The sequence below is a fragment of the Choloepus didactylus genome, chromosome 6, assembly GCF_015220235.1.
Source record: "Choloepus didactylus isolate mChoDid1 chromosome 6, mChoDid1.pri, whole genome shotgun sequence".
In the NCBI taxonomy this organism is placed as follows: Eukaryota; Metazoa; Chordata; class Mammalia; order Pilosa; family Megalonychidae; genus Choloepus; species Choloepus didactylus.
This window is the reverse complement of record NC_051312.1, coordinates 43,577,418-43,602,606: the sequence shown is the minus strand read 5'-3', so window position 1 is coordinate 43,602,606 and position 25,189 is coordinate 43,577,418. Positions and strand designations below refer to the sequence as shown.

General features: G+C 42.8%; 1 protein-coding gene across 2 annotated transcripts in view; it reads left to right on the top strand.

The window, feature by feature from the left end:
• The window catches only part of LDLRAD3 (low density lipoprotein receptor class A domain containing 3), a 261,942-nt gene that overhangs the window by 135,410 nt on the left and 101,343 nt on the right, over nt 1–25,189 (top strand). For both annotated transcript variants that reach the window (XM_037840177.1, XM_037840176.1), the window contains exon 4: nt 4,765–4,899. In XM_037840177.1, coding sequence (XP_037696105.1) covers nt 4,765–4,899 — 135 coding nt within the window. The remainder of the gene's footprint in view (nt 1–4,764; nt 4,900–25,189) is intronic.

Sequence of the window (25,189 nt, the reverse complement as noted above, 5' to 3'; positions counted from 1 at the left end):
ACTCTACTGAGAATTTTCTACATCCCTATTAAAATAAATACTGTAAAATACAATGTTTTTCTCCCTAATTGAGTACAAAACATGTTTTTTCAGTGACTATTAAGCCTTAGCAAGGACAAAGAAAACACACATTTGGAGCACCTTAAATATTGCTAGGATATACCTAGCCATAACATCCTGAAGAACTAAATGTTCCTGTTCATTAAGCATTTACTGTTTACAGGCGCTGAGTTAGGTTCCCGTAAGACTTGACCCTGCCGGCCCGGGGCTAACAGGGTTGGTCCATCATAGTCCCGTGCACACTCCATCTGAAATTTGGCTGAACCTAGAAAACAGCTGGCAGAGGCCCTGGAAGAAATGGAGTAAATGTTCTGCTGTATGGGGTCCTTGAGAGAGATTTGCCAACCCATTTAAGTGAGTTTAAGTGAGGTCCGCATGATAACTGAGGGTTTAAGCCTTTGAGGAACATTGCTGACATGCATTTCTCTGTGGTGTATCCCATCTTGCCTTAATCAGTTTTTAACATTCTCAGTGACGACACAGGGTCATTGTTAGGAACACTAATTATTAGACTGGGCCATAATGCAGGGTTGTCTTTAGCTCCTTTTAGAGCTTTATAGTTTCTTTTTAAACCATCCTTCCTAGACTAATTTTGGGATTCTTAAGGTTGCTTATTACAGCTTTTCTGTCTCCTCCCATAGTTGTCAGCTTTTATTTCTTGCTGTCAGTCTTTTCTGTAGAGTGGCAAACAGCATCCCCTGTCCTTCTTCATTTGTTGTGGTCTTGGGAACCAGGAAGCAAAGCTTGTTGGAATTTATATAAAGTGAGAATCAATTGACCCTGAGGGAGGTGCAGGATTGAGGGCCCTTCCTTGAGGAAGCTCTTGGCACTTGAAGAGTGTGAACATTGCCACTTGCATGGCGACAGTTTGGAGACCCCTTTCCTTGAGCACCTGCCTCTGTTTCTGTGTCCTGCACTGGGGGCAGGGGTGGACAGTGCTTTATGAAGAGGCATTGACCAGGAGCATCCCAGGTGTGGTTGCTTGCAAGTTTGTGTCACTGTCTTTTGAGCAAGCATGCACTTAAGTGTAAAAGATACTAAAACAGGTGTTTGGGAACCAGAGAGAATTTTGCAGTGGAACAGTAAAGAAAAAAGAAAGGAGGTCACTGAAACATTTCTATCAAACTAGATTCTTAAGAAGTTTTAGTGAAGTCTTTCAAACATACTGAAAAGTAAGGTAAAATAAAATGAACCCCCATGTTCCCAACACCTGTTTTAACAAAGATTACCATGTTGCATTATTTGCTTTGGATTGTAAAAGTAATACTGTATTACCAAATATAATTTAGAAGTCTCCTGTCTGCCCTCCTCAGATCCTATCCTTCTCCCTTCTCTCCAAAAGCATCCACTGTCCTAAACTTGGTGTTTTTATGCCCATGCATGTTTTTGTTCTTTCAGCATATGTATTTTTTATCCATCAGCAATATTTCAAATTGTTATTATAGTAAAATACATGTAACATAAAATGCACTGTTTTAACCATTTTAAAGTGTTCGATTTGGTGGCATTAAGTATACTCACAATGTTATGCAACAATATAGCATTCTTTTGCATAGTTTTAAATTTCATATAGATGTTATAACACTGCATATTCGTCTTTAACTTGCTCTTCTCAATCAATATTATATTTGCTATATATATCCATTTGGTTCTAGTTCATTCATTTTTTCACTCCCGTGGAGCAGGGAGTGAATTTGGCCCTCTGCCCTTTCTTGGAAATAAAGTTTTATTGGAACACAACCATGCCCTTTGTTTACCTGTTGTTTATGGCTGCTTTGCTCTACGACAGCAGAATGGAGTAGTTCAAGACAGAGACAGAGCAGAATGGCTGGTAAAACCTAAAATATTTACTGTCTGACCCTTTACGGAAAAAGTTTGCAGATCTGTGCTGTAGAGTATTCCATTGTAATAATATAAAACTCTGTATCTATTCTCTTATAGCTAGACATTTGGATTCTTTCTAATTGTTTTTAAAAATTTGCAAACAGTGCTTGAGTAAACATTTTTGTCTGTTTCCTTTGTATACTTGTTCAGGTCTCTCTCTAGAGTAAGTACCTGGAAGTCAACTTTCTGCTTCATAAGGCATGTGCATCTTAAACTTGATTAGATAGTAATTACCAAGTTGGTCTCCAAGGTGTAGCTACCAAATGTCTCTCCCACTAGTAAACCTTCTCCATGTCCTTGCCAATAGCCTGATATATCACGACCTTAAGTTTGGTGTATCTGATGCTTGTAAAGTGGCACGTCATTACCATTGAAGTTAAAAACATTTTTCAAATGTTTATTGACCGTTTGCCATTCCTCTTATGTGAGTCACCTCATCACATCCTTTGCCCCTTTTTCTATTTTTTTGCCTGTGACTGTTCTTTATGTATTCTGGCTTCTAGTCCTTTGTTGGTTATCTGCATTAAAATCAGTCTGTGTTTGGGTTTTCAGACCATCTGGATTCTTTATCTGAGCTGGGTCTTAGTGTATGGTTACTCTTGGAAAAAAAAAAAAAAAAAAAAATATATATATATATATATATATATGTATATATGTATATATGTATGTATATACATACACATGTAGATATATGTTTATGTACATACATATGCACTCATGACTTTTTTGTCTTTGGAAAGTTTGTAAGGTTGGAAGAGTTTAAGGCTGAAGGAAAAGCGAGTACCTGATAGCAGTTGCAGCCCAGTCCACCCTTCTACAGTATTCACTCAAGCTTGCTACCACCCCATCTTGAAGTAATTAAAACGCCTTCCTGAGACCGTCACTTTGTGCTGATTGTTACTGACGCTTTGGCTGTGTAGACATGACCCAGGAGACGTCCATGGTGGCCACTGTGGTGGGATGTTGATGGGCAGACAGGTTTGGTGGGCTGTCTCAGACAGAAAACAAACATGATTTGTGGTTTTCTGTTTCACCGTTCAGAGTTGGGTTGAAGTCGGACCTTGGTTTCAGCTTGATTAAGTAGAGACTTTCTCTAACCCATAGCAATTTAAATAATTAAAACTTCCATTTTCAGGCCAGGCTACTTCTGTTTGACTTTACACTGGTCCATTATCCTCCTGACTGAGAGAACTTGCAGTCCTTTGGGCATCCATAGCCCTGTGAAGTTTACAGAGTCCTTGCAGCTCTCACCTCTGTGTATCTTAACAGGAGCTCAGTGAAATGTATGGGGAAGATACATTACAAGTGCTGTCTTGCAGTTGAGACTCCGGAGCTGACTTGCTCCTGATCCCATAGCTATTTTCCATGCTGGGCCTGGTGTCGCAGCCTGATGCTTTTCCCACCACTTGTAATGCAGGCTCATTACCTGAGATCCAGAATGACCTCTCTTCGTCATCCCCAATATCGCTCCTTGAGGGAGGGCCAGGTCTGTGGAACCAAGGCAGACTTAACTGGGGTGGAAGGTGGGGCAAGTGAAACATCCCCTGAACCTGTGCTACTTGTCAGACTCTGCACTGTACATTTTCTCACATGGTTTCTCATTAGATTCTCAAATTATAGCATGGTTAGCTTCATGGGCCTACAACCAGCACAGTCACACAGAGCCCAGAGTTTACCTTCTAAGGGCCCCACTCTTGGATTTATATTCTGCAGTTGCCATCTTGAATTTTTTACTAATTAATAATTTTTGAACAATGGACCCCATGTTTTCTCTATATGCGCTGGACCCCACTAATTATACAGCTGGTGCTACCCACAGGTAAAGAACCCAAGGCTCAGAGATTTGATGTAATTTGCTCAAGATTACACAACTAATAAGTGGCAGAGTTGGAATTGGGGTTCTCTCCACTTTGCATCTTCATTGATTGAGAATGGAGCCCTGAAATGAGCCTTGTCTGAAATACACTACAAGGAATAGGGAAGCAAGGTAAATTGTACTGTAGAAATACCAGTTTTCATATGGAGATTTGCTTATTTTTAAACATATTTTTAAAATAGTTTTGTGTTGACCTCACACTAGCCAGGAACTAGCCTCTTCCTTGGTGGGTGGAGGGGGTTTGGGGACATAGCCATCATTTCTTTTAAAATCCCCGAAAGTGCCTAGACCAGGTAGCTCACATGGGAGCTGCTCAGGAAATGGTCACTGACCTCCTGGGTTAATGGATTTCCTTGGTTGCAAAGAAGAAGTTGAGACTACTGAGTTTGCCTTGGTGGGCCCTAAAGAGGTGAGGAATTAGGAGCCCGGCCCATAGTTTGAGAACCAGAAGGATCCTCCGTTGCTCTCAGACCAGGTCATGCCACCACTCCCTTGGTGGCAGAAGTTCCTGGATCCCCAACCCTATTCTTTCTGACTTTGATTTTCTCTGTGTGTCTTCAGCTTCTGCTACCAGACATTCACCTCTTCACTCCCCAAGAGAGGGTGCATGAGGTTCAGTTTTGGCCCGCTACCTCTCAGAGGCTGCTGGCCAGCCTAGGGGTTGATCTCTAGGGTGAGGCGTTGACCTCTGGCCATGTTGGTATGGTTACATGGCAGTAGCTTGCCAACTTGGGAGAAGAAGGAACCTTTAGAATGGGGCAGAGTAAGTCATGTCCCATCCAGGTCATTTGCTGGCCAGTCTTCCAGTGTGGGGCTTGAGTCTGCCACCTCAGAAGACGAGACCATTGCTTCCTGAGCTGTTCACACCCCTGGGTGGGGAAGGATCCTGGGTGTCCAAGGGGCTGCTCCGATCTCCCTGGTAATTTGCTCTGTTCCTTTCACAGCAGCAAACCCTCTGCTTTGCTCCACTGCCCGCTACCACTGCAAGAATGGTCTCTGCATTGACAAGAGCTTCATCTGCGATGGACAAAATAACTGTCAAGACAACAGTGATGAGGAAAGCTGTGAAAGTTCTCAAGGTAGGAGCCTCTTAAGCTCTAAAACCTAATTGCTCAAGGAGCATGATGTGTACAGTCTACTCTCAAAGGTTTAGAAGAAATGAATAGATGAATGAATGGATGGATGGAAGGATGGAAAGGAGGGAAGGAGGGAGGGAGGAAGAACGATTGGAGAAAGGAAAATAGGAGGGAGGGAGGGAGGGAGGAAGAAAGATGAGAGGAAGGAAAATAGGAGGGAGGGAGGGAGGAAGGATGGACAGATGTGGCAAAATGTTAAAAGTCTGTAAATCTGTGTATCCAGGTAGGGAGTAATGGAGTTCTCTGTATTGGTTTTGTATTTGCAACTGTCCTGAAATTTTGAAATTATTTCAAAATAAAAAGTTAAAAAATATAACTGCAACACAGTAATACAGAAGAAAACACTAAAAGGAAGAAAATAATACCTGTACCCACACCAAATACAATGGTCATGTTCATTTTTGCCCATTACCTTGCGGCCCTTGTACACGTGGGGACACATGTTAATGTGGTCTTAACTATAATGCACCTACAATTTTGTATTCTGTATTTTCCGTGTATTAAATATCATATACATTTCCCCTTCAGAGTTGTCGTTTGCTCCAGCTGCCTTACATACTATGTTGCTATACCTTGGTTTTCTAAACCATTGCACTGTTACATTGTTGGGGGACATCTAGTTGTTTCCATTGAGTTGTTTCTTTTGGATAAATTCCACAGGGTGGGAACATCTGCATGATTCATGGGCACGCCTTGCCATACTGCTGTTGGAAGCTTTTTTTAGTTTACAGTTTGCTAGCATTGTCTGCATGTCAGCTTTACTGTAATATCACAGGCATTTGCTGGTGTTCTATTTTTTCTGTTTTTGCTAGTTTAGTTATAGAACGATTGCTCCCCAAATGCTATAATTTGCTTTTCTCTGATGATGAGCAAAGTTGAACATTATCCCTCATGTTTTTGTTTACTACTTTGCTTCCTATCATGTGAATTACCTGCTCTTGATTTTGGTGCTCTTTTGTTGAAGCTGAAGGCTACAGCTGAGGCATGGAATAATGATCTTTATTAGGGAACCCCAGGAAGACACTGTGGGATAAGGTCATATATTTCCATATTAAAACTGAACGAGGTACATTTTCGTACTCAATGACTCTTTTTTAGGAAGCATATATTTCATTAGTGGTTAGGAAAAAACCACAAATTTAAAATTGCACATCTATTTTACGTTTTAAGGCGTCTTTAAAAGTATATATTTCTAATGTTATAAGCTAGTTTCATCTATATGAAATCTTTATTTTTTCCACTTAGTATTATATTGCTTGGATTCACCCATATTGTTGTGTGATGGCTGAGTTCATTTGATTTGACTGTTTTTCAATATTCCACTGTGTGACGATACCACACTTTATAGATACAATAAAATTGTAAAAAGAAAAGCAACAAAATGATAGTTAACTGGTTAACTCATCTGTCAGGAGGCAGGATGGGTGGGGTGAGCTCCATGCAAGTAGATGTAGGTTATTTTCAAGGTCCTCACTTCTATTTGGGTAGTGTTTACTATATAATTAAAAATAAATGGATGAACGAACGGATGAACCAATGGATCACGCATTGACCGCTGGTGGGGTGGGTCACGACCAAGGATTATAATCATTCCATATCTGTATGTCTGAGGTCTATAGAAAAGAAAAGACAAAATGTGTATCAGCATAGGCTTTTCCAAAATTTGTGCAGAGAACAGCTGTGGGAGGTGAGTCTTAGGTAAATTGGCCTCTGGTTGTCCTTTTCTGGAAACTCCCCTTCTTGGGTGCTCTGTACTCTCTTCACCAGTGGTTTTCAAAGTATAAACCTCAGACCAGCAGTGTCAGCATCACACAGGAACTTGTTGGAAATGCAAATACAAGGCCCCATCCCAAAGTGACTGAATCCACCTGTGGGGGTACAGCCCAGTAGTCTATGTTTTTCAGGCCCTCCAGGTGATGCTAACACATGTTAAAATCAGAACCACAGTTCCACACCAACTTTGGAAAGGTTTTTCATCTTGCCATTTGCTCAGGAATTTTGAAACTTATGTAACACCCAAGTTAATGCTCACCTTTACGCAAACCCCAATTTTTTTAAATTCAGTTTTATTGAGATATATTCACATATTATGCAATCATCTGTGGTGTATATTCAGCTGTTCACAGTACCATCATATAGTTGTTCATTCATCATCGCAATCTATTTTTTGACCATTTTCCTTGTACCAAAAAAAGTAAAAAGAATAAAAAATAAAAATAAAAAAGAATACCCAAATCATCCCCCTTTCCATCCTATTTTTCATTTAGTTTTTGTCCCCATTTTTCTACTCATCTGTCCAAACATGGGATAAAGGGAGTAAGATCCATAGGGTTTTCACAATCACACTGTCACCCCTTGTAAGCTACATTACTATACAGTCGTCTTCAAGAGTCAAGGCTACTGGGTTGCAGTTTGATAGTTTCAGGTATTTACTTCTAGCTATTCCAATGCATTAAAACCTAAAAAGGGTTATCTATATAGTGCATAAGAATGCCCACCAGAGTGACATACACAAACCTCAATTTTAATAAAGCAAAACATTTCCCAATTTACAGCCAAGTGATCGATACCAAATGGTGAACAGCAATCATCAAGTCAAGAAAATATAATCTTAGATAGGAGAGAATGAAGAAAATTTTCTCTTAATATTGTTTCTTATGTATTTTCTTTTGCATTTATATATCATAGACTTACTAATGTTGCCCTGAGATGTTCAGCAACAGGACTACCAAGTCTTGAAGGTTAAGGAATATGCCCTTAGTGGTTTTGGCAATACCACCCTCACCCCCTTCCATGCCAGTAGCATTTTGCTGAAGTAGGTTTTTGTTTGGCCACAAGAACAAATGTCCCTCTGCAGGTTGGTTGAAGTTAGTATTTCTAGATCCAGCTCCTTTCTCTCTACATATTCCACTCTTATATTATACACATGAGATGTAGGAAAAGTCAGTGTCGTACACATATCTATGAAACCCAACTCTTTACAAATACCATACTTGGAGCAACGTTCCTTGGAATCTTAGCTTTGCTTGGTACATACCTAAACAATACCCCCTTAGAAAATCAGCTGTGCACATGCTGTCAGAAAACAAGCCCCGTCAGCGAGTTGGTGACAAGTATCAACTGCTGTCCATATGATAGCCTTCCCACGAGGTGTCCATCAAGGAAAAGCATAACTTAGCTACTTAAGAATAGGAACTGTGCCTTTCTTACCTCTCAAATCTCACCGAACCTTCCTAGCACAGCGCCCTGCACATTGTGGATTCAGTAACTGTAGAAGACTACAAAAGATTTCTTAGTAGGATGTTACATTATCATTAAGACAAGTTTAATCCCTACGCTATGAGGTATTACACCATATATGGGGTTAAGTTATGTGAATTCAAGTATGCACCATCTATTAAAATAATAGTTATTTTTAAAAATGTAATCATCATAATAATTATTGTTTAAAAAGTATAGATGATGCTGTCATTCCACTCAGTGGGAGTATGCCGTAGTGAGCAGGAGATGGGAGACATGCATCTGCTGTCCTCTGGGCCAGTCTGCAGTGCCGCGTGCATCTTACAGTGCAAATGCCTCCCTGCTCCAAGCGTGATTCTGATACTTAAGGCTGTGCTTTTCTCACATGATGTAGCCCCAAAATGCAAACCAACTGCTAATTTTGTGCTTGAACAAGGAAATAGTGCTGTGGGCTTCTGAAAGACTGAGCTCCGTGTGATGTCTTTCTGAAGAATTTTAAAGGCATTTTGATTAGACAAAATATCGTCTTATGCCGCATAAGATTTGGCCCACTGTCATCTTAATAATAGTAACATTGGGCCTGACAGTGCACTCAGTACTATGCTAAGCACCTTCTGTGCACGGGCTCATTTAGTCAAAATATGTCCTGTTTGCTTCCATTGGGCTTACAGCCCTTGAAAATTTTTGCTCTTGGTTGATGCTGGAAAAGAAACCTCTACTTAAAAAATATTTTGATGGGGTGGAAAAAACTGGCTCAAGATAAGAAATATAGTGCTTTGAAATAACTTTTCTTTCATTTGACTACGGTTTTCAAAAAAAGTCTCCAATTTAAAGACATCAGCTTTGTGCATGCCCCTCCTCCCCTTCTCTCCTTGTCCTGGATTTATTCCCTTCCATAGCCTTCTCCTTTAAAGCCAACTATGGACTTTATGGAATTGGAAGTAGGGATGGGATCCTGAAAGCACAGTTTTTACTGTATCTTCCATTCCACAAGGGCTATGTTAGAGGTCAAAGAACACTGTTGTGGATTTGAATTTTAATTGGGATTCCATTGATTGAAACATAACCTGTTCAGCAGATTATTCCATATTATTAGTGGCTTTGGAACAGTCTTGCATGTGGCTTTTCCATTGCTGAGCAGCTCTCCAAGGGCGAGCATTCTGAGAGTTAGCATTTCCTGCCATGCATGTGTTGGGTGTGCCCAGTGCTCAGATGGCTTTGAAAAATGTTGGGTTCAACCCTGGTTCAACAGGTAGCTTCTTTCCAAGTTTGAGTATATGACCAGGCAGCCTGAGTATGATGGCCCCAAATGATCCCCCCCCCCGCCCCCCCGCCGCGGGCTAGGCCTAGTAATTTGCTTCTAGCGAAGAGAATCTGGCAAAAATGATGAGATGTCAATTCCAAGATTAGATTACAAAAGATGCTGTTGTCCATCTTGCTTGCTCTCTCTTGCTCTTTTGCTTGCTCCCTTTGATGGAAGCCAGCTGCCATGTTGCGGGCTGCCCTATAGAGGGGCCCATGTGGCAAGGAACTTAGGGAAGCTGACCAACAACCAGTGATGAACTGAGGCCTGCCAGCAGAGTAAGCTTGGAAAGGGATCATCCCCTGACTAAACCTTGAGATATCTGCAGTCCTGGCCAACACCCTGCTGCAGCCTTGTAAGAGACACTGAGCCAGAGCTAAGCCACTCCTGGATTCCTGACCCACAGAAACTGTGAGATAATGTAGTTGTTTTAAGTGTCTTAAGTTTTGGAGTTAGTTGTTTCACAGCATTAGGTAACTAATAGACTGATTATCACGAGTCGGCCCTCAATTCTTGTTGCCCTGTCACAGAGAGTTTATGAGGACTCAGGTGATGGTAAAGGGGTTGAAATTTTAGGAGATCTAGCAGGGCTTGTATAATAATAGCTAACATTTTGAGCACCAACTAAATGCCTTTCTAAGCAGTTTACTTGTATTTTCCTATTTAATCCTCACAAAATCCCTTTGAGATTAGGTGCTCTTATCATCCCCATTTTCTACATGAGGAACCCAAGGAACATAGAGGTGGCTGCTTGGCCAAGGCCACACAGCCAGTAAGTGGTGGATCCAGGACAGGAACTGGGGTTGTCCAACATACATCCTAGTGTCCATCACCCTATGATATTGCTGTCTGGTTACCACTAACCTGGGACCAAGAACTCCAGACATTCAGTCCAACTCTTGGTCCTTTGAGCTCATAGGGATGATTAAGTAGGAAGACTGGCTATTTTCTTTCTCTTTGTGTGCAGATTTTCCTTTTAGTAAACAAGAATATTGGTGCCTGCCCATCTTACTGCCTCATGGGGAATGTGGGAAAGTTAATCTCTTCTGAGGAAACAACCAATGCCAAGAGAGTTAATTGAATATTTTGGCAATTGGGTTGCAGTTTCTTTATTTTACTTGCTGTATCCTGGTGATAAGTCTTGAGGAGAATTTGGAAAGCTGGCCATGAGGCTCGGCAATTCACCAAAAGTTAACTGACAGCTAATTTCTGCAGAATTTTAAGTGTGTGTCTAGTCTTTTTAAAAAAAAAAAAAATTTTATTGTGGTAACGTATACACATAAAATTTACTATTTAACCACTTTCAAATGTATAATCCATTGGTATTAATTACATTCACTATGTTGTGCTACCATCACCACTGTCCATTACCAAAACTCCTCTGGTGGTCTGTAATCTAATTTCTGTTTTATGAATTCTCATATTCTAGTTATTTCATCTAAGTGAAATCATAATCGTATCGTATTTGTCCTTTTGTGTCTGGCTTGTTTCACTCAACATGATGCCTTCAAGTTTCATTGCTGCTGTAGCATGTATCAGAACTTCATTCTTTTTAATGACTGAATAATATTCCATTGGGTGTATGTGCCATATTTTTTTTATCTGTTCATCTGTTGGTGGGCACTTGGGTTGTTTCCATTCCACCTATTGGCTATTGTGAATAATACTGCTATGAAATGTGTGTAGGGTTCACACTGGGCATTTTTGTCGTTGAATGGGTAATGGGTCTCCCATGTGCCTGGCCCTGTACGGCATGTGTGGGATACAGAAGTGGTCTTTGTTCCTCAGTGTGAAGTCTCCCTCAGGCTGGGCACCAACAGGAGCTCAGCCATAGGCTAAGCACAGCAGAAATACCAACAAGGGATGTGAAGCTGCCAGAGAGTGATCAACTGGGGAGATCAAAGCAAGAACAGGATCTCAGGTTGTTGTGAAAGGGCTTGGAACATTCAGGGAATTGTAGAAAGCTGAGAACAAGTTCTGTTCGTGGGGAGACATGCTGGCCTACCTGCTGTTTGGGGGTTGGTAGATTCTTGTTCTCAGTTCTTCACTCCCCCCATGACCTGTGACCTGTCAGAGTGGTCCAAGGAAATTCCCCTGCTGTGTAGATGCTGGACTTGCTCTGGTGAAAGAAATGTTAGCAGACATAATGAGAACAGAGGCTTACAGTGTGCTCGTGCTGTTGGGTTTGGTCTCGTGCATTCTGGTGACCTGCTGTGAGAACATGCCCTGGGGAGCTCCTGGTCCAAGGAGAATGTAGCCACAACCTGGGGTCATTCTCACCTGAGGCCAGCAGAACTACAGCCAACCAGCACACCCATGAACAAGAGAATAAATCTTTGCTATTTGTGCCGGTTTGAATGTATTATGTCCCCCAAACTCCATTATCTTTCATGTACTCTTGTGTGGGCAGACGTATCAGTGTTGATTAGATTGTAATTCTGTGAGTGTTTCCATGGAGATGTGTTCCACACAACTGCAGGTGATGACTCTGATTGTTTAATTTCCATGGAGGTGTTACCCCACCCATTCAGGGTGGGTCTAAATTAAATCACTGGAGCCATATAAATGAGCTGACAAACAGAAGGAACTCAGTGCAGCTGAGAGTGACATTTTGAAGAGGAGCTACAGCCAAGAGAGACACTTTGAAGAATGCACTGGAACTGAGAGAGGAGCTTCAGCTTACAGAGACATTTTGGAGATGGCCTTTGAAAGCAGACTTTTGCTCCGGAGGAGCTAAGAGAGGACAAACACCCCAATAGCAACTGAGAGTGACATTTTGGAGAGAAGCTGAAGCCTAGAGAGGAACATCCTGGGAGAAAGCCATTTTGAAACCAGAACTTGAAGCAGACGCCAGCCGCGTGCCTTCCCAGCTAACAGAGGTTTTCCAGACACCATTGGCCATCCTCCAGTGAAGGTACCCGATTGCTGATGTGTTACCTTGGACACTTCATGGCCTTAAGTCTGTAACTGTGTAACCAAATAAACCCCCTTTTATAAAAGCCAATCCATTTCTGGTGTTTCGCATTCTGGCAGCATTGGCAAACTAGAACCCTATTGTAAACCACTGAGATTTGAGTTGTGTTTTTTATGTAGCAAAAAGCTGACTAATATCGGACCCTCAAGAAATGTCTGTGTGCATTTAGCAGGTGTTTATTCATTGCTGTTATGTACTAGGCAGTGTGCTCAGTAGGCACAGGGACATACCAATTTTGATCAAATTTTACCATAATATTGATTGCAAGACATAGTGCTGAATAAGAAGAGTATGCTAACAATTAAAATTAGGGTACACTGTTGATTTTAAGATGCAGTCCAATTTCAAAAATGTTAAAATGTGGAAAATGAACATCTTAGAATTGGAGAAAGGTAAGAATAGGGAACAAGACCAAAGTGGTGTCTGCCCTGATGGAGCATGTGGGAAGGACAGGCATTAAGTTGGTCACTAGCATGCACGATGTGTCAAAAAGGCCTATGCTGGATACTCTGGAGGTAATTGACGTGGCAATCTGTAGGGTGCTGGACTGGAACTGAGACGGGAAGGGTGAGAAGTTAACTGGGTAGGAAGGTGGGGGGTGGATGAGGGTGAGGGGTGGGGGTGGGGAGAAGGATCCTTCTTGGCAGAAGGAGCAGCATGTGGGAAGATCCAGAGGTGGGAAACAGCATGGTGCATTTGAAGAACCAGAAGATCCATACGGCTACACTGTGATGGACAGAAAGAGAATAGCCTAGAAAGAGACCGGCAAGGGCCTGCTGGCCAACCACGTTAAGGATTTTGGACCTTCTCCTACAGGCAGTGGGTAGTCAGAGATGAGACACCTGAAGGTGGTGGCAGCAGGGATAGACAGGGGGATGGTGGCTTCTGGAAGGATTGGAAGCTATAATTGCCAAGTTTGATAAGAAACTGGTTCAGAGTGGTGAGAGTGGAAACAACCCGTGGCAGAGCACTGTGGGTATACTAATTTTGTGGAACTAGTCAAACTGCTGTATTATTTTCCAGCTGTGCTTTTTTGCCCTGCTGTTCCATGCCCCCTGCTCGCCTCATATCAGAAAGTAAAAGGAGAGCTTTTGTGCCTGTAGAGGAAACCTCTGCTTTCTGTCCCAAAATAGAACCAAGAAGACTGAGCAGCCAAAGAGAATTCCTAGAGAAATTACGGATGTTGTGAGATAAGAGAAGTGCCAGTTTTTTGTTTTGTTTTAAAAGTATGGATGGAAAAGAGCGTTATATAAAGAAAAGTAGTAGCCTGAGCTTGGGAATCCAACCAGAAATGTCACAACCTAGAATTTGATGGGGAGTCAATATTTACTGCAAAACTCTTTGGTACCCAGCAATTTCAAAAGCTTCTTTAGAGATACTGTCGAAAGAAGCATCCCTCTTAAAGGATTCATTTAGCTTTACTTAGAATAAAGCTGTTGGAGGTAAGTTCAACAGGAGGAAAGCAGAAGTCTTTTTTCCACTTTCAATGTAAGAGTTTGAAAGCACAGCTGGGCTGGGAAAGGCAGAAATGCTGACTTCAGTCTGAGAAACAGAAGGTTGCAAGAGGTTGATTGCTGACTTCTACCTTTGGGGTTTTCTTCTTGGAAATTGAGTGTTTGCATCACGAAAGCTTCTTTTTCTTTAACTGCTGCAGCAGGAGTCGGAAAATGTCTATAATGTCCCTGTTTTAGAAGCAAGTCAGGATGATTCTGCACTCGTTCACGACAGCAATTGCTTCCTGATTTGTTAGCCACCGTGGTAATCTTCAGAGATGCTTCTTTGGTCTCTGTTCTTGCCTGTTTTAGTTTCTCAGCTGCTACAATAAAGACCATGTAATAAGTTGACTTAAACAATGGGAATTTATTGGCTCACCATTTTGAGGCTAGGAGAAGTCCAACATCCAGGCATCAGAAAGGAGATACTTTCTCCCTGAAGACTGTGGCATTCCAGGGCTGGCTGCTGACAATCCTTGGGCCTTGGCTTTTTTGCCATGTGGCGATGCACCTTGTGCTGTCTTCTTTCTTTTCTGGGTTTCCTTGTGACTTCCAGCTTCTGGCTGCACCCCATGGCTTCCCTCTCCATCTGACCTTCACTCTGCTGATAAAGGGCTCAAGTAATCTGCATTAAACCCCAACCTGATTCAGTTGGGCCACACCTTAACTGAAGTAACATCTTGAAGAGATCTTCTTTACTATTGGTCTGCACCCACCAGAGTGCAGCCCAAGACCAAGAACACGTACACCACACTGCCTCTCTGTCTTGTACGTGCTCCCCCTTCCTTCTTCGTCCTGGCCCCTGCCTCCATTGTTCCCTCTCTCTCTCTGGCACGTGTGGAGCCTGGCCTGGACACCTGGCAGAGCATGCCTCATCCTGAGCTGGATGAACCAAGTTTTAGGGCCGTGGGATCGAGTGCAAACCCCCATCTCTCTGTAGGTCCACTCAGCTAGTTTTCTGAGCCCTGGGATTGCTACGTTGTGTTACTTGGGGATGCAGGGGCATTTATATGTCCATGGATTGCTGTTAGCCCTCAGCTCTCCCCATCCCCCAAACACACCCCGTAACATCCTTTTACTCTCTTGACTTCTCCTAATATTCATTCATACATAAACCATTAGTGCCTGCTATTGCCAAGCCTGACTGCTGTACTAGAAGAAAATCAAAGCTAGATGAGATGAAAGTTGCTCACAGTCTTGTGAAGGAGAAACATAATGCCCCACAGATAATTACCCTAGAGTGTGATAAATGCTGTAATAGAGGAATGAGCAGCTCTCAGTAGGAGCCAGGGGCAAAGCAAGGAATGGCCGTTTTTTCCTAGGGGGATATGGAAGGGCTTCAGAAAAGCGAAACTCTGTGCAGTCTTTAAGGATAAATAAAATGTACGAAGAAACAAGTGGGGGACTGGGCATTGAGCCAGAAGTCATAGCATATTCAGAGAGAGAGGGAGGGAGGGAGGGAGGAGGGGAGAGAGAGACAGAGGAAGAGAGAGAGAGAAGGGAGGGAGGGAGACTGCTGGAGGTAAGGGTGCGTGTGGAGGGAGAAATGGGGGAGAAATAAAGCTTATAGAGAGGTTTGGGGCTGACTTGTCCACCCCCCTCACATTTGAGTTGGAAGAAGGGGGCCAGCCAAGGAAAAGCCAGGAGAAATGAGATGCTCAGCCCTCGGAAAGGCATTCACGGGAGGGGCTTGTTATCATTGAGTACAGGAAGAATTGTGATTATCCATGGTTCTTTCTGAGCTGTGCTGTCCTACTAACAGGGGAAATGTAATTGAGATTTGGGGATACTGTAGGCAAAGCTGTAGAATGTTAGATCCTGTGAGTTCCCCTGTATGTGAATAGTTTGGGAGGATTTTCCCTCTTCTCTAACTGGTGGCTTGAAAACCCTTCTTGGGTTATGCAATACAGTACATTCTCTTTCTTGTATTTTTCATCCAGTTTGGCTGCCTCACAGCTCTGCAGCCTGTGAAAAGTAGAAAGATGCTAGAATGTTGCAAAGATGACAGTTCTTGCCATGTCCCCCAAATGCTCCCGACACCCCTTTCTCCTTCCCTCCTTGTTTCTCACTGGGAGCCCCAGTAGTTATCAGTCTGATTAATCTTTGGTTCTGGAATGCCACAAAATAACACCCAAGTTTTTCTTTCATGAATTCTCTTCCTTGAGATCTTGTGCCCTTTTTAATGTGTGTGCTGCTCAAATTTGCATCAGTTGTTCAGCTTTTATTGAATGTCTCCTTTTCGCTGAGCACCCTGCTCAGTGCTGAGTCTTCAGAAGAATTCCTGGGAGCTGCTGCATTCTCTAGCAACTTAATTTCAGTTGAAGAGGAAGACCAGAAATATATGATCACCACTTTGACCAACATTACTAACTTGAGAAATGTTGCATTTGAAAGTGTACATAAATTCACCATGTGCCCAAGGTATATTATATGTGTTATATTAGCTGTCATGCCCTCAGCTCCTTCCAGACCAGGTACTCTCACTCTCAGCCTTTGGAAGGGGCAGCTCGCTGCTCTCCAAGATGGCTCCAAATGCCTCGATCACTGTTGACCGTCCAGGGGTGGACATCTAACCCAGGGCTAATCAGTTTACAGGCTGGCCCGCGGTGGATCAGAATCTTTCTCTCAAACACATACACTCTGAGCTTAAGTGGTCTTGGAAGGCTGAGCAAATCATCCTGTAGGGATGAGACGCAGCCAGATGAGATGGAAGCCACTGTTGGGAAGGGCAGAATTAATAAGTAGAGGATAGTGGTCTGACCAGAGAAGACTTCTGAGAGACCAGAGGTGGCAGCATTCCAGAGAGAAACGGAGAGAGTATTTGCTTTTGTCCTGGATGACCTCCCAAGTCTCAGCCCTAGTTCCCATGAAGCCCAGTGTCTCTGCCTTTCAGTGAGGTCTTGTATCCTAGAATAAGCCTTCCTTTTTGTTTGGACTTACTTGAGTTTTATGTTATATGTATTTTACCACAATAAAAGAAGGCTATATATTATTGATGGATGAAAAATAGATACTGGAAGAATAAAAAGATGCATGGGAATAAAAATACCAAGTTCAGGACAGTGGATTGCAAGCTATAATCTCTTGAAAGAGTGGTCAGTATCAGCATCATTCATGGAAGACTAAAAGACATGTAATGAATATTTTATAAAAGTAAGAGGAGATAGGAAGGCAGAGAACTGTGCAAATCTTTTGGAGAGCTTTAGGATCTAGTTTCTAGAGTTTCTTCTATGATTCTTTCTAATACTAGGTTCTTAATTTGGAAGACTTCAGGTGATCCAGGGGCTCTGCATTAGTTAGGATATAGGCTAAGCTGCTGTAACAAAGAGACCCTATAATGCAGTGGCTTGAATAAGGTGAAGGTTGTAGCATACCTAAGTGGCTTAAATAGTATGAAGTATCACACTTAATAGCCCAGAGATTAGCAGCCTAGGCCAACAGGAAGCTCCCTCTGACTGAGCACATGGCTCTGAAGTCTGCTCCAGTTGTCACTATTTCCCAGGAAGGGGGAAAGAAGGGGAAGACCAAAGCAAACAGCTTCATCTTTAAGGAGATGACCCAAAAGTTGCACACATCACTTCTGCTCATAATGCAGGACCTTGAACTTAGTCACATGACCACACCCAGCTGCAAAGAGGCTGAGAAATGTTTTCACCATCAAAGTGGGCATTCAAGTGCCCACTTATAACTCAGAGGTTCCAATTATAAAAAGACAGGCAGGGAGAATGGATGAATACTGGAGAATAATTAACCACAGTCTCTGCCACAAGCTCTTTTGAACTGAGCCAGTGCTTCAAAGGTCAGTTTATGCCGATAGGATGTCCTGTGGGTTTTTTGCTCTGACCGCCAACCAGGCCACAGTCTTAGAATTGTCCCTGGTTTCTCTGACTGGCATTAGTTCCCAGAGCCTGAGGACAGCACTCAGTGCTTGCTTTCCCTTCTTGGGCTCTCTTAAATGAAACTGGGCTATGCTGGGATGCTCTGCAGTGCCAACAGGGAGAAACCCAGGCTGTCAGTGCCTCAGTATACATCCAATGGGGCGACCCTGTCTCCCCACCCAGATGTCTTGTTCAAGAGGCGCTTCACAGATTCGTTTATTCCTTTGTGGGCTCATTTATTCTAAACCTGCTGTGAACCCTTTGAGAGCCAGGTTTTGGCCTTCGTTTTAGAACGTCATCAAGGTTATAGTTTTTCTTCGAATGGCAGAAACGTGACTTTGGCTTTGCTCTTTTTACAGAGGTTAGCCGGCCTCAGGTTTAGGTCAGTTTACCTTGGAGGGAAATCTCCAAGGAAGGAAGCTGTGATCTCATTAGCTGATCGGTCAGGCAGTCTTTCCCAAGTGCCTCGGAGCCTTTTATAGATTTTTCCCTCACCTCTCTGCCAGTGTCTCCTGCTCCCCTTCTGGAAATATGCTATGTATTTGGGAGGAAGTGACTGTGCGATGCTTTCCTCTCTCCAGTACACGTCCCCATGCCATCCCACAGCCCAAAAGTTTCTCCCAACCTCAGTGTAGCAGTTCAAAGTACGTCTGCAAATTCTTTGACACTCTTCCATTGAGAGGTGGAGTCTGTGTCCCTTCCTCCTGAAACAGGGCTGGCTTTTGTGACTATTTTGGACCAGTAGAATATGGCCAAGATGACACTATGTGACCCTCATCACCAGGACATAAAAGGCTCTGTGGCGTCTTCCCTGCTGTCTGGAATACTCCCTCTTAAAAGCTTCAGCCACTGTGTAAACAGTCCAGCAGCCCTGAAGCCGCCATCCTATGGGGAAGCCCAGACTAGTCTGATTAGAGAGACCATGGATCAGGATAGGTCCCAGGCTCCATGAGGGGAGAGAGACGCCTGGCCGGCACCCAGCTGCTTCCACCCTCAGCTGCTCCAGCTTCAGTTTCTGACGGCAACAGCCTGAACCACAGAAACCGTGTGAGATAATACAGTGTCTTCATTGAAAGCCTTTAAATTCGGGGATGCTTTGTTATGCAGCAGTTGCTCATTGGAACCTCAGCCAATCAAAAGGCAACTCCATGCACCATTAATCTTCCACCCTAGGTAGAGAAGCTGTTTGGTTCCAACTTCCTATGACTTCCGGAGTCTTACTGCTCCGGGGGGGGATTCAAACACCTCACTAGGCCCCTAGTATCATAAGTGGCTTCCATGTGGCACTTTGGTGTTGCGCATTTAAGCCATTAAGGCTACTAAACCCTAGGCTCTGTGTGTCACACAAAGCCATCCTGGTCACCCCACACATCCCCAAATGATGCCCCAATCCCTCCTCACCCCAGTCATGATCCATGGAGGCTGTGTCAGTCTTTCCTCATAGAAGGCAGAGGACTCTGGCTTAGCCCCTGACCTACCTTTACCTCAGCATGAGACCAAAACCTGGGAGAGCTTTACCTTTTCTTTAAAGCCCAGTGCTAGGCACAGGACAAAACATTACCTGTGAGGGGGAAAAAATTCAGCAGGCTTTGGGTATAAATTTTAGGAGCCAGCTGATTGCAAAGGACCTCCCCATCAGCTTAGTAAGAATATTAACATATTCATAATTGTAACACATTAAGTGCCCAGGCTTTAGATGGGGTCAGATGACATCTCCACCACTTGCTAGCTCTTCTGAAGTGGCACAAATTATTTAACAGCTCTAAGCCTTCTCGGCAACACAAAGACAACAAAGACAACCCCCAGAATTGCTGGGAGGAGAAGTGAGAGAGGGTCTAGAACATTTATCATAGAGCAGACACTTGTGTTGGTTCCATTCCCCAGCAGTTCCCCTATATAACTAACAACCATCAGAGCTACCAGGTTTAACCTTTCCATCAGTGGAGAAACCCCAAATGTGAAAGCATAGGTAAGTTCTCCAAGGCACTCTGCCCTGACAGCTGATGAGGGCTTTCTCCTCCCTGCCTGCCATCTGGGGCCCGGGCTTGGTTCCATCTGGCGTCTTGCTTCCTGGTCTATCAAAAGTGGAAATACCAGTGGAACATTCCAGAGTGTGAACATTTAGCTATAGCTGGGCGTGGAGCAGACTCTCTACCAGGACTGGGATTCTCAGGAGAGGCTAAATTAACCTTCCATTATCTGAAGTGCCTGCTCTAGTAACTTTTGCAGTCATGGCTTTAGAGTAACTGTCTTACTGATATATAACAGAGGTGATTCTCATGTTAGTCTCCATTCATTCGGCAAATATTACTGAGTGCTAGGCACTTGAGATGCATCACTGAACAAGAGAGATAAGTGACATCATGTGGTTCTCTCCCTTTCTAAGGACTGGCACTAGTTTAAAAGCTATGTAATAATTCTTAATTAGTTTGGAGGAAATTACTTTGATTTCTTAGCAGGAACAACAGAGGTTTGCCTTTTAACTGTAAGCGTAATCTTTTAAAGCAAAAGTTGTGAGGAAGAATCTGGAAGCAAAGAAAGGAAAAGGTCTCTGGGGCCATTCATCCAGTCTAGACAATCACACTTTGAGACACTTGGAAAAGACAAGTTGCTACAAACTAATTTATGGTGTGTTTTCTATTAGAATTGCAAAATTGCACAGTCAGAGGGTGTTAAAATGTGGCTTCACATCATATTTAATACCTACTATATTTAAAACTGGGATATCAACCGAAATGGGAAGCAAAAACGGAAAGGAACTACATTAATTTGCTGAATTTTGAACTAAACCCTGGTGCTGCTGTTGTTTTTTTATCCTCTCCACCATTGCTCCTTATTGCTTTTCTTTAAAAATATCTCAAATCTGAACCATACCATGGATTTTCAAAATTATTCAACTAGAGCAAGCCTGAAGCATCAAAACACACCATCTGAGCTGGAACTGAATCAGTGGGTTTCTGAGTCCCTGGCTCCCCACCCAGCCTGACAGTGGAACAGGCAGCATGATAGCAAGCTGCTGTGGTGTCCTTAGGGTGGAGCTTTCCACAACTGGCTCTGCTCTGCTAGTTCAGGGGCAGTGTCAGCGTTAGGGGGATGCTTTAGATAGTGGGTATTGTCTGCTTTGTGGAACCTTCAATTCATAACTGGATGGCAAAATTCAGACAATTCTGTAATATGTTTGTATCCTCAATGAGAAGTTCTGGAAGGTGGAAATGAGTGTGATCAGGGTTCTATGGAGGCAGAAGTTATTAAAGGAGAAGGCAATATGGCAGCATCAAAGAGTGTTTGGAGCTTGAAGAGTTACCCTGGAGGGTTTTCTAGTTACAGTGATACTTCCTGGGGGGTGGTAGAGAGATGTAGGGGAGAGACAGGGATTTGGAAATGTTGGTAGGAAGTTTCAAAATGGAGGCAATGAAGACAAAATTGGCATTTAATGGATGGGGCCGGGGAAATTCAATGTCGTTCCCTGTGGAGTACAATTTCACAAAGCAAAGATTTGACCCATTCCAGATACCACTAGTGCCCTGGCGGAGAAACGTTAGACCAACTCTTCCATTTTATAGAAGAGAAAATGGAGGCCCAGAGAGGTGATGTAATCTGCCCAAGGTCACACAGCTAGGAAGTGACAAGACTGGAACAGGAGCCCAGTTCTTCAGACCCTAAAAAGCATGTGTGTGTCTAAAATATCTCACTTTCTGCCAAGTGGAGGTCCTAATCTGAACTCTACTCAATTTTAGGATCCTAAGAACCTCCACAGAGGGTGTCAATCAGCAAGTATATTGCTTTGTTTTGTTTTAAAAAGTTTTATTGACATATACTTTATGTACCGTAAAATTTTATGTATTTTAATATATTCACAGATTTGGGCAATCATCAACACTAACTTTATAATATATTAGTCAATCCCCCAAAAATAAACCCTATAATGATTAACAGTTACTCCTTGTTCCCCACCTACCACTTTCCCACTTCCCTATGCAGCTGTTAATCTACTTTCTGACTCCATATATGTGCCTGTTCTGGACATTTCATGTACATAGAATCATACAATATGAGGTCTTTGTGTCTGGCTTCTTTCCCTTAGCATAGCTTCCAGGGGTCGTCCATGTTGTAGCATGTATCAGTACTTCGTTTCTTTTTATTGATGAATAATGTTCTTTTGTATGGCTGTACCATATATTGTTTATCCATGCATCAGTTGATGGACATTTGGATTGTTTCCACTTTTGGCCATTATAAATAATGCTACTGGGGACGTTTGTATACAGGTTTTAGTGTATATAAATGTTTTCATTTTTCTTGGGGATGTACCTATGGGTGGAGTTGCCAGGTCATAAAATAACTGTTTAACTCTTTGAGGAGCCCCCAGACTGTTTTCCAAAGTGGCTACACCATTTTCCATTCCCACCAGCAGTATCTGAGAGCTCCAGTTTCTCCACACCCTCACCGACACTTGTTATTATCTGTCTTTTTCGACACTTCTTCTTATCTTTTTCGTTAGAGTCATCCTAGGGGGGTGTGAAATGGTGTGTCCCTGTGGTTTTGATATGCGTTTTCCTAATGACTAATGCTGTAGAACATATTTTTATTGTTTATTTGCCATTTGTAGATCTTCTTCAGAGAAATATCTTTTTTTATCTTTTGCCCATTTTAAAAATTGAGTTGTGCTTTTATTGTTGAGTTGTGAGAGTTCCTTACATATTCTGTACAGAAGACCTTTATCAGATATATGATTTGCAAATCTTTTCTCTCATTCTTTGTGTTGTCTTTTTGCTTTCTTGATGGTGTTATTTGCAGTGCAAAAGTTTTTAATTTTGTTGAAATCCAATTCATCCTTTTTTTTCTTTTGTCACTTGCACTTTTGTTGTTGTATCTAAGAAACCATTGCCTACCCCAAGATCACAAAGTTTACGCCTATGTTTCTTATTGCTCTTATATTTAAGTCTGTTATCTGTTTTTGAGTTTGCTTTTATGTATGCTGAGGGTTAGGGGTCCAACTTCATTCTTATGTATGTGGATATCCAGTTGTCCCACCACCATTTGTTGAAAGGCTATTCTTTCCCCCATTAAATTGTCTTGGCACCCTTGCTTGCTTTGCTTTTAATAAATTTACTATATGAACTCCCTAGGCTGAAACTGACCATATTTCTAGTTTGGAGACATACACAAGTGGTGGTTGATAGCCTCTGCCTTCTAGGGGTTTATATTCAATTAGGATGAGCTGAGCAACAAATAGAAAGAAGTCAAAGCTGTGTGATGAGATCACAAACTTTTTTTTAATGGTTAGATCCCTTCTCCATGAGATGACCTTATAACTGTTTGCACCTTTCCTTCATAGAGCCAACTGTAATCTCTGTCATGAGAATATTATTTCTTACTCCATATAGAGTGGTAGTTGTAGAGTAGTTGTGGTACTAATTAGAAACTCTCATGTGAATATTTACTGTATGCCAGGCACTTTTCTGAGCAGATTATACCTATTATTCATTTAAACCTTGTGAGGACCTCATGAGGCAGTAGCTGTTATCCACATTTTACCCTGGGTCACTCAGCTAGTAGGCGAAGGGATCCATATCTGAACCCAGCATCCAGCTCTAGACTCCAGTTCACATTTTTAACAGTGAGGCAGCTGCCTCTCTCATTTTCTGTTCTGTCGCTGGAACCCAGCACATAATTTGTGTTCAGTAACCGTTTGTTGAATACACAAGTAGAAGAAATGAAAAAAAAAGGCTAGAAGAATAATCCGAGCAGAATAGCAGTGGCCAAGGCAAGGGAGATTGATTTATGGAGAAAATTAAGGGAACGAAGTCCATAGATAGGGTTTGTCTAAGTGAGAGTGATGGCTGAAGCCAGAGGTGCCCAGGGGGAGAGGAATTGAATTATTTAGCATCATCGTGAAGGGTGGGAAGAGCAATGGGGTGGTGGAGCGGGAGAGTTGAGGCTGGACTATGAATGAAGAACCGCAAAGCTTACCTTACAGCCCATGGAAGGTCTTTGTAGGGGAAGTGTGGAAATGCCATCATGTAACCACATACACCCAGAGTCCTACCCTGTCATGACCCCTGCTTCCTTGCGAATCCAGTGCCAATCACCGGTGAACCAGTGAAGACAGAGGAAGCAACTGTCGCTAACATCACCCGGCACTTGCTGTGTGCCAGCCACCATTCATTAAGCAGTTTAAACTCGTACCAGAATCCTTTGAGGATTATTATTATTATTATGATCCCCATTTTGCAGGGGAGGAAAGTGAGGTTTAGGGAGATTGTCGGACTTGACCCACATTCTAGTTCCTAACGTCTGCACTCTATAAAGACATAATCCCTGCCCCTTAGAATCTTACAGTTTGGGTGACCGAGTGATCAAATAGGAAATAATGTAAGGCCTGTGCTGTTTGCCCAAGAGAGGAAGCAAGGGACTCTCCATGAACAACTTGGAGATGCCTTCCAGGATGGAGTGACGGTTGCCAAGGAAATGGAGGCTCAGCATGTGGAAGAAAATGAAAAGGACTCTCTTTGTATTCATGAGGGTTTTGAGCTGCTGAAATAATCTCTCCAGGCCTCAGTTTTCCCATCTGAGAAATGGGGACAAGACCCTTCTCGTGCACTGACATCATCAAATGAAATAACGTTGGTAAATTGCTTAGGGCAGGCATATAGGAACATTCAGTAATTAGTAGCTACTGTCATTCACTGCAGCTATTGTTACGCTGTTAATATATTTAAGCAGTCACTGTCTTAGGTACTGGGCCACCAAGAGGAATCAGACCCAGTGCCAGCCCTTGAGTTGCTTATAGTCTAGTGGCGGAATTAAACATGTGGACATATGGATTCCATATAATTGCTTGCTTACTTTTCTGTGCACTCCCACCCCCTGACCGAAATCCTGGTACATGGTAGGTACTCATCAGTGTTGTCAAATGAATAACCATCATTGAATAGTTTTAAAAGTAATACAATATGTGCAACCATACCCAGTCTCTTTCTTGCTCATACATCTGTGGTCTGGCCAGGGTTTGGCCCATCCAGGCCAGGCTGGGCTCCAAATCTGCATGTTGGGTTCGGGTTTGCTCCATGTGTTTCTCTTTTTTCTGGGGCCCGTGGACTAGCCGGGGCATGTTTCTCTCAATGCAGTGTCAGAACTGCAAAAACCCAAGCATATTTTGAGTCTCTGCTCATGTCATGTCCTCTTGTCCCATTAGCCAAAGCAAGTCACGTGGCCCAGCCCAAGGTCAAGGGGGTGTGGAAGTCTACTTTTCCTCTAGGGAGGAAAGTGCAGGGTTGCACGGCCAGGGCATGGAGACAGACAGAGTGGAAAATTGGGAACAGTAATGTATCTTTCATACTGA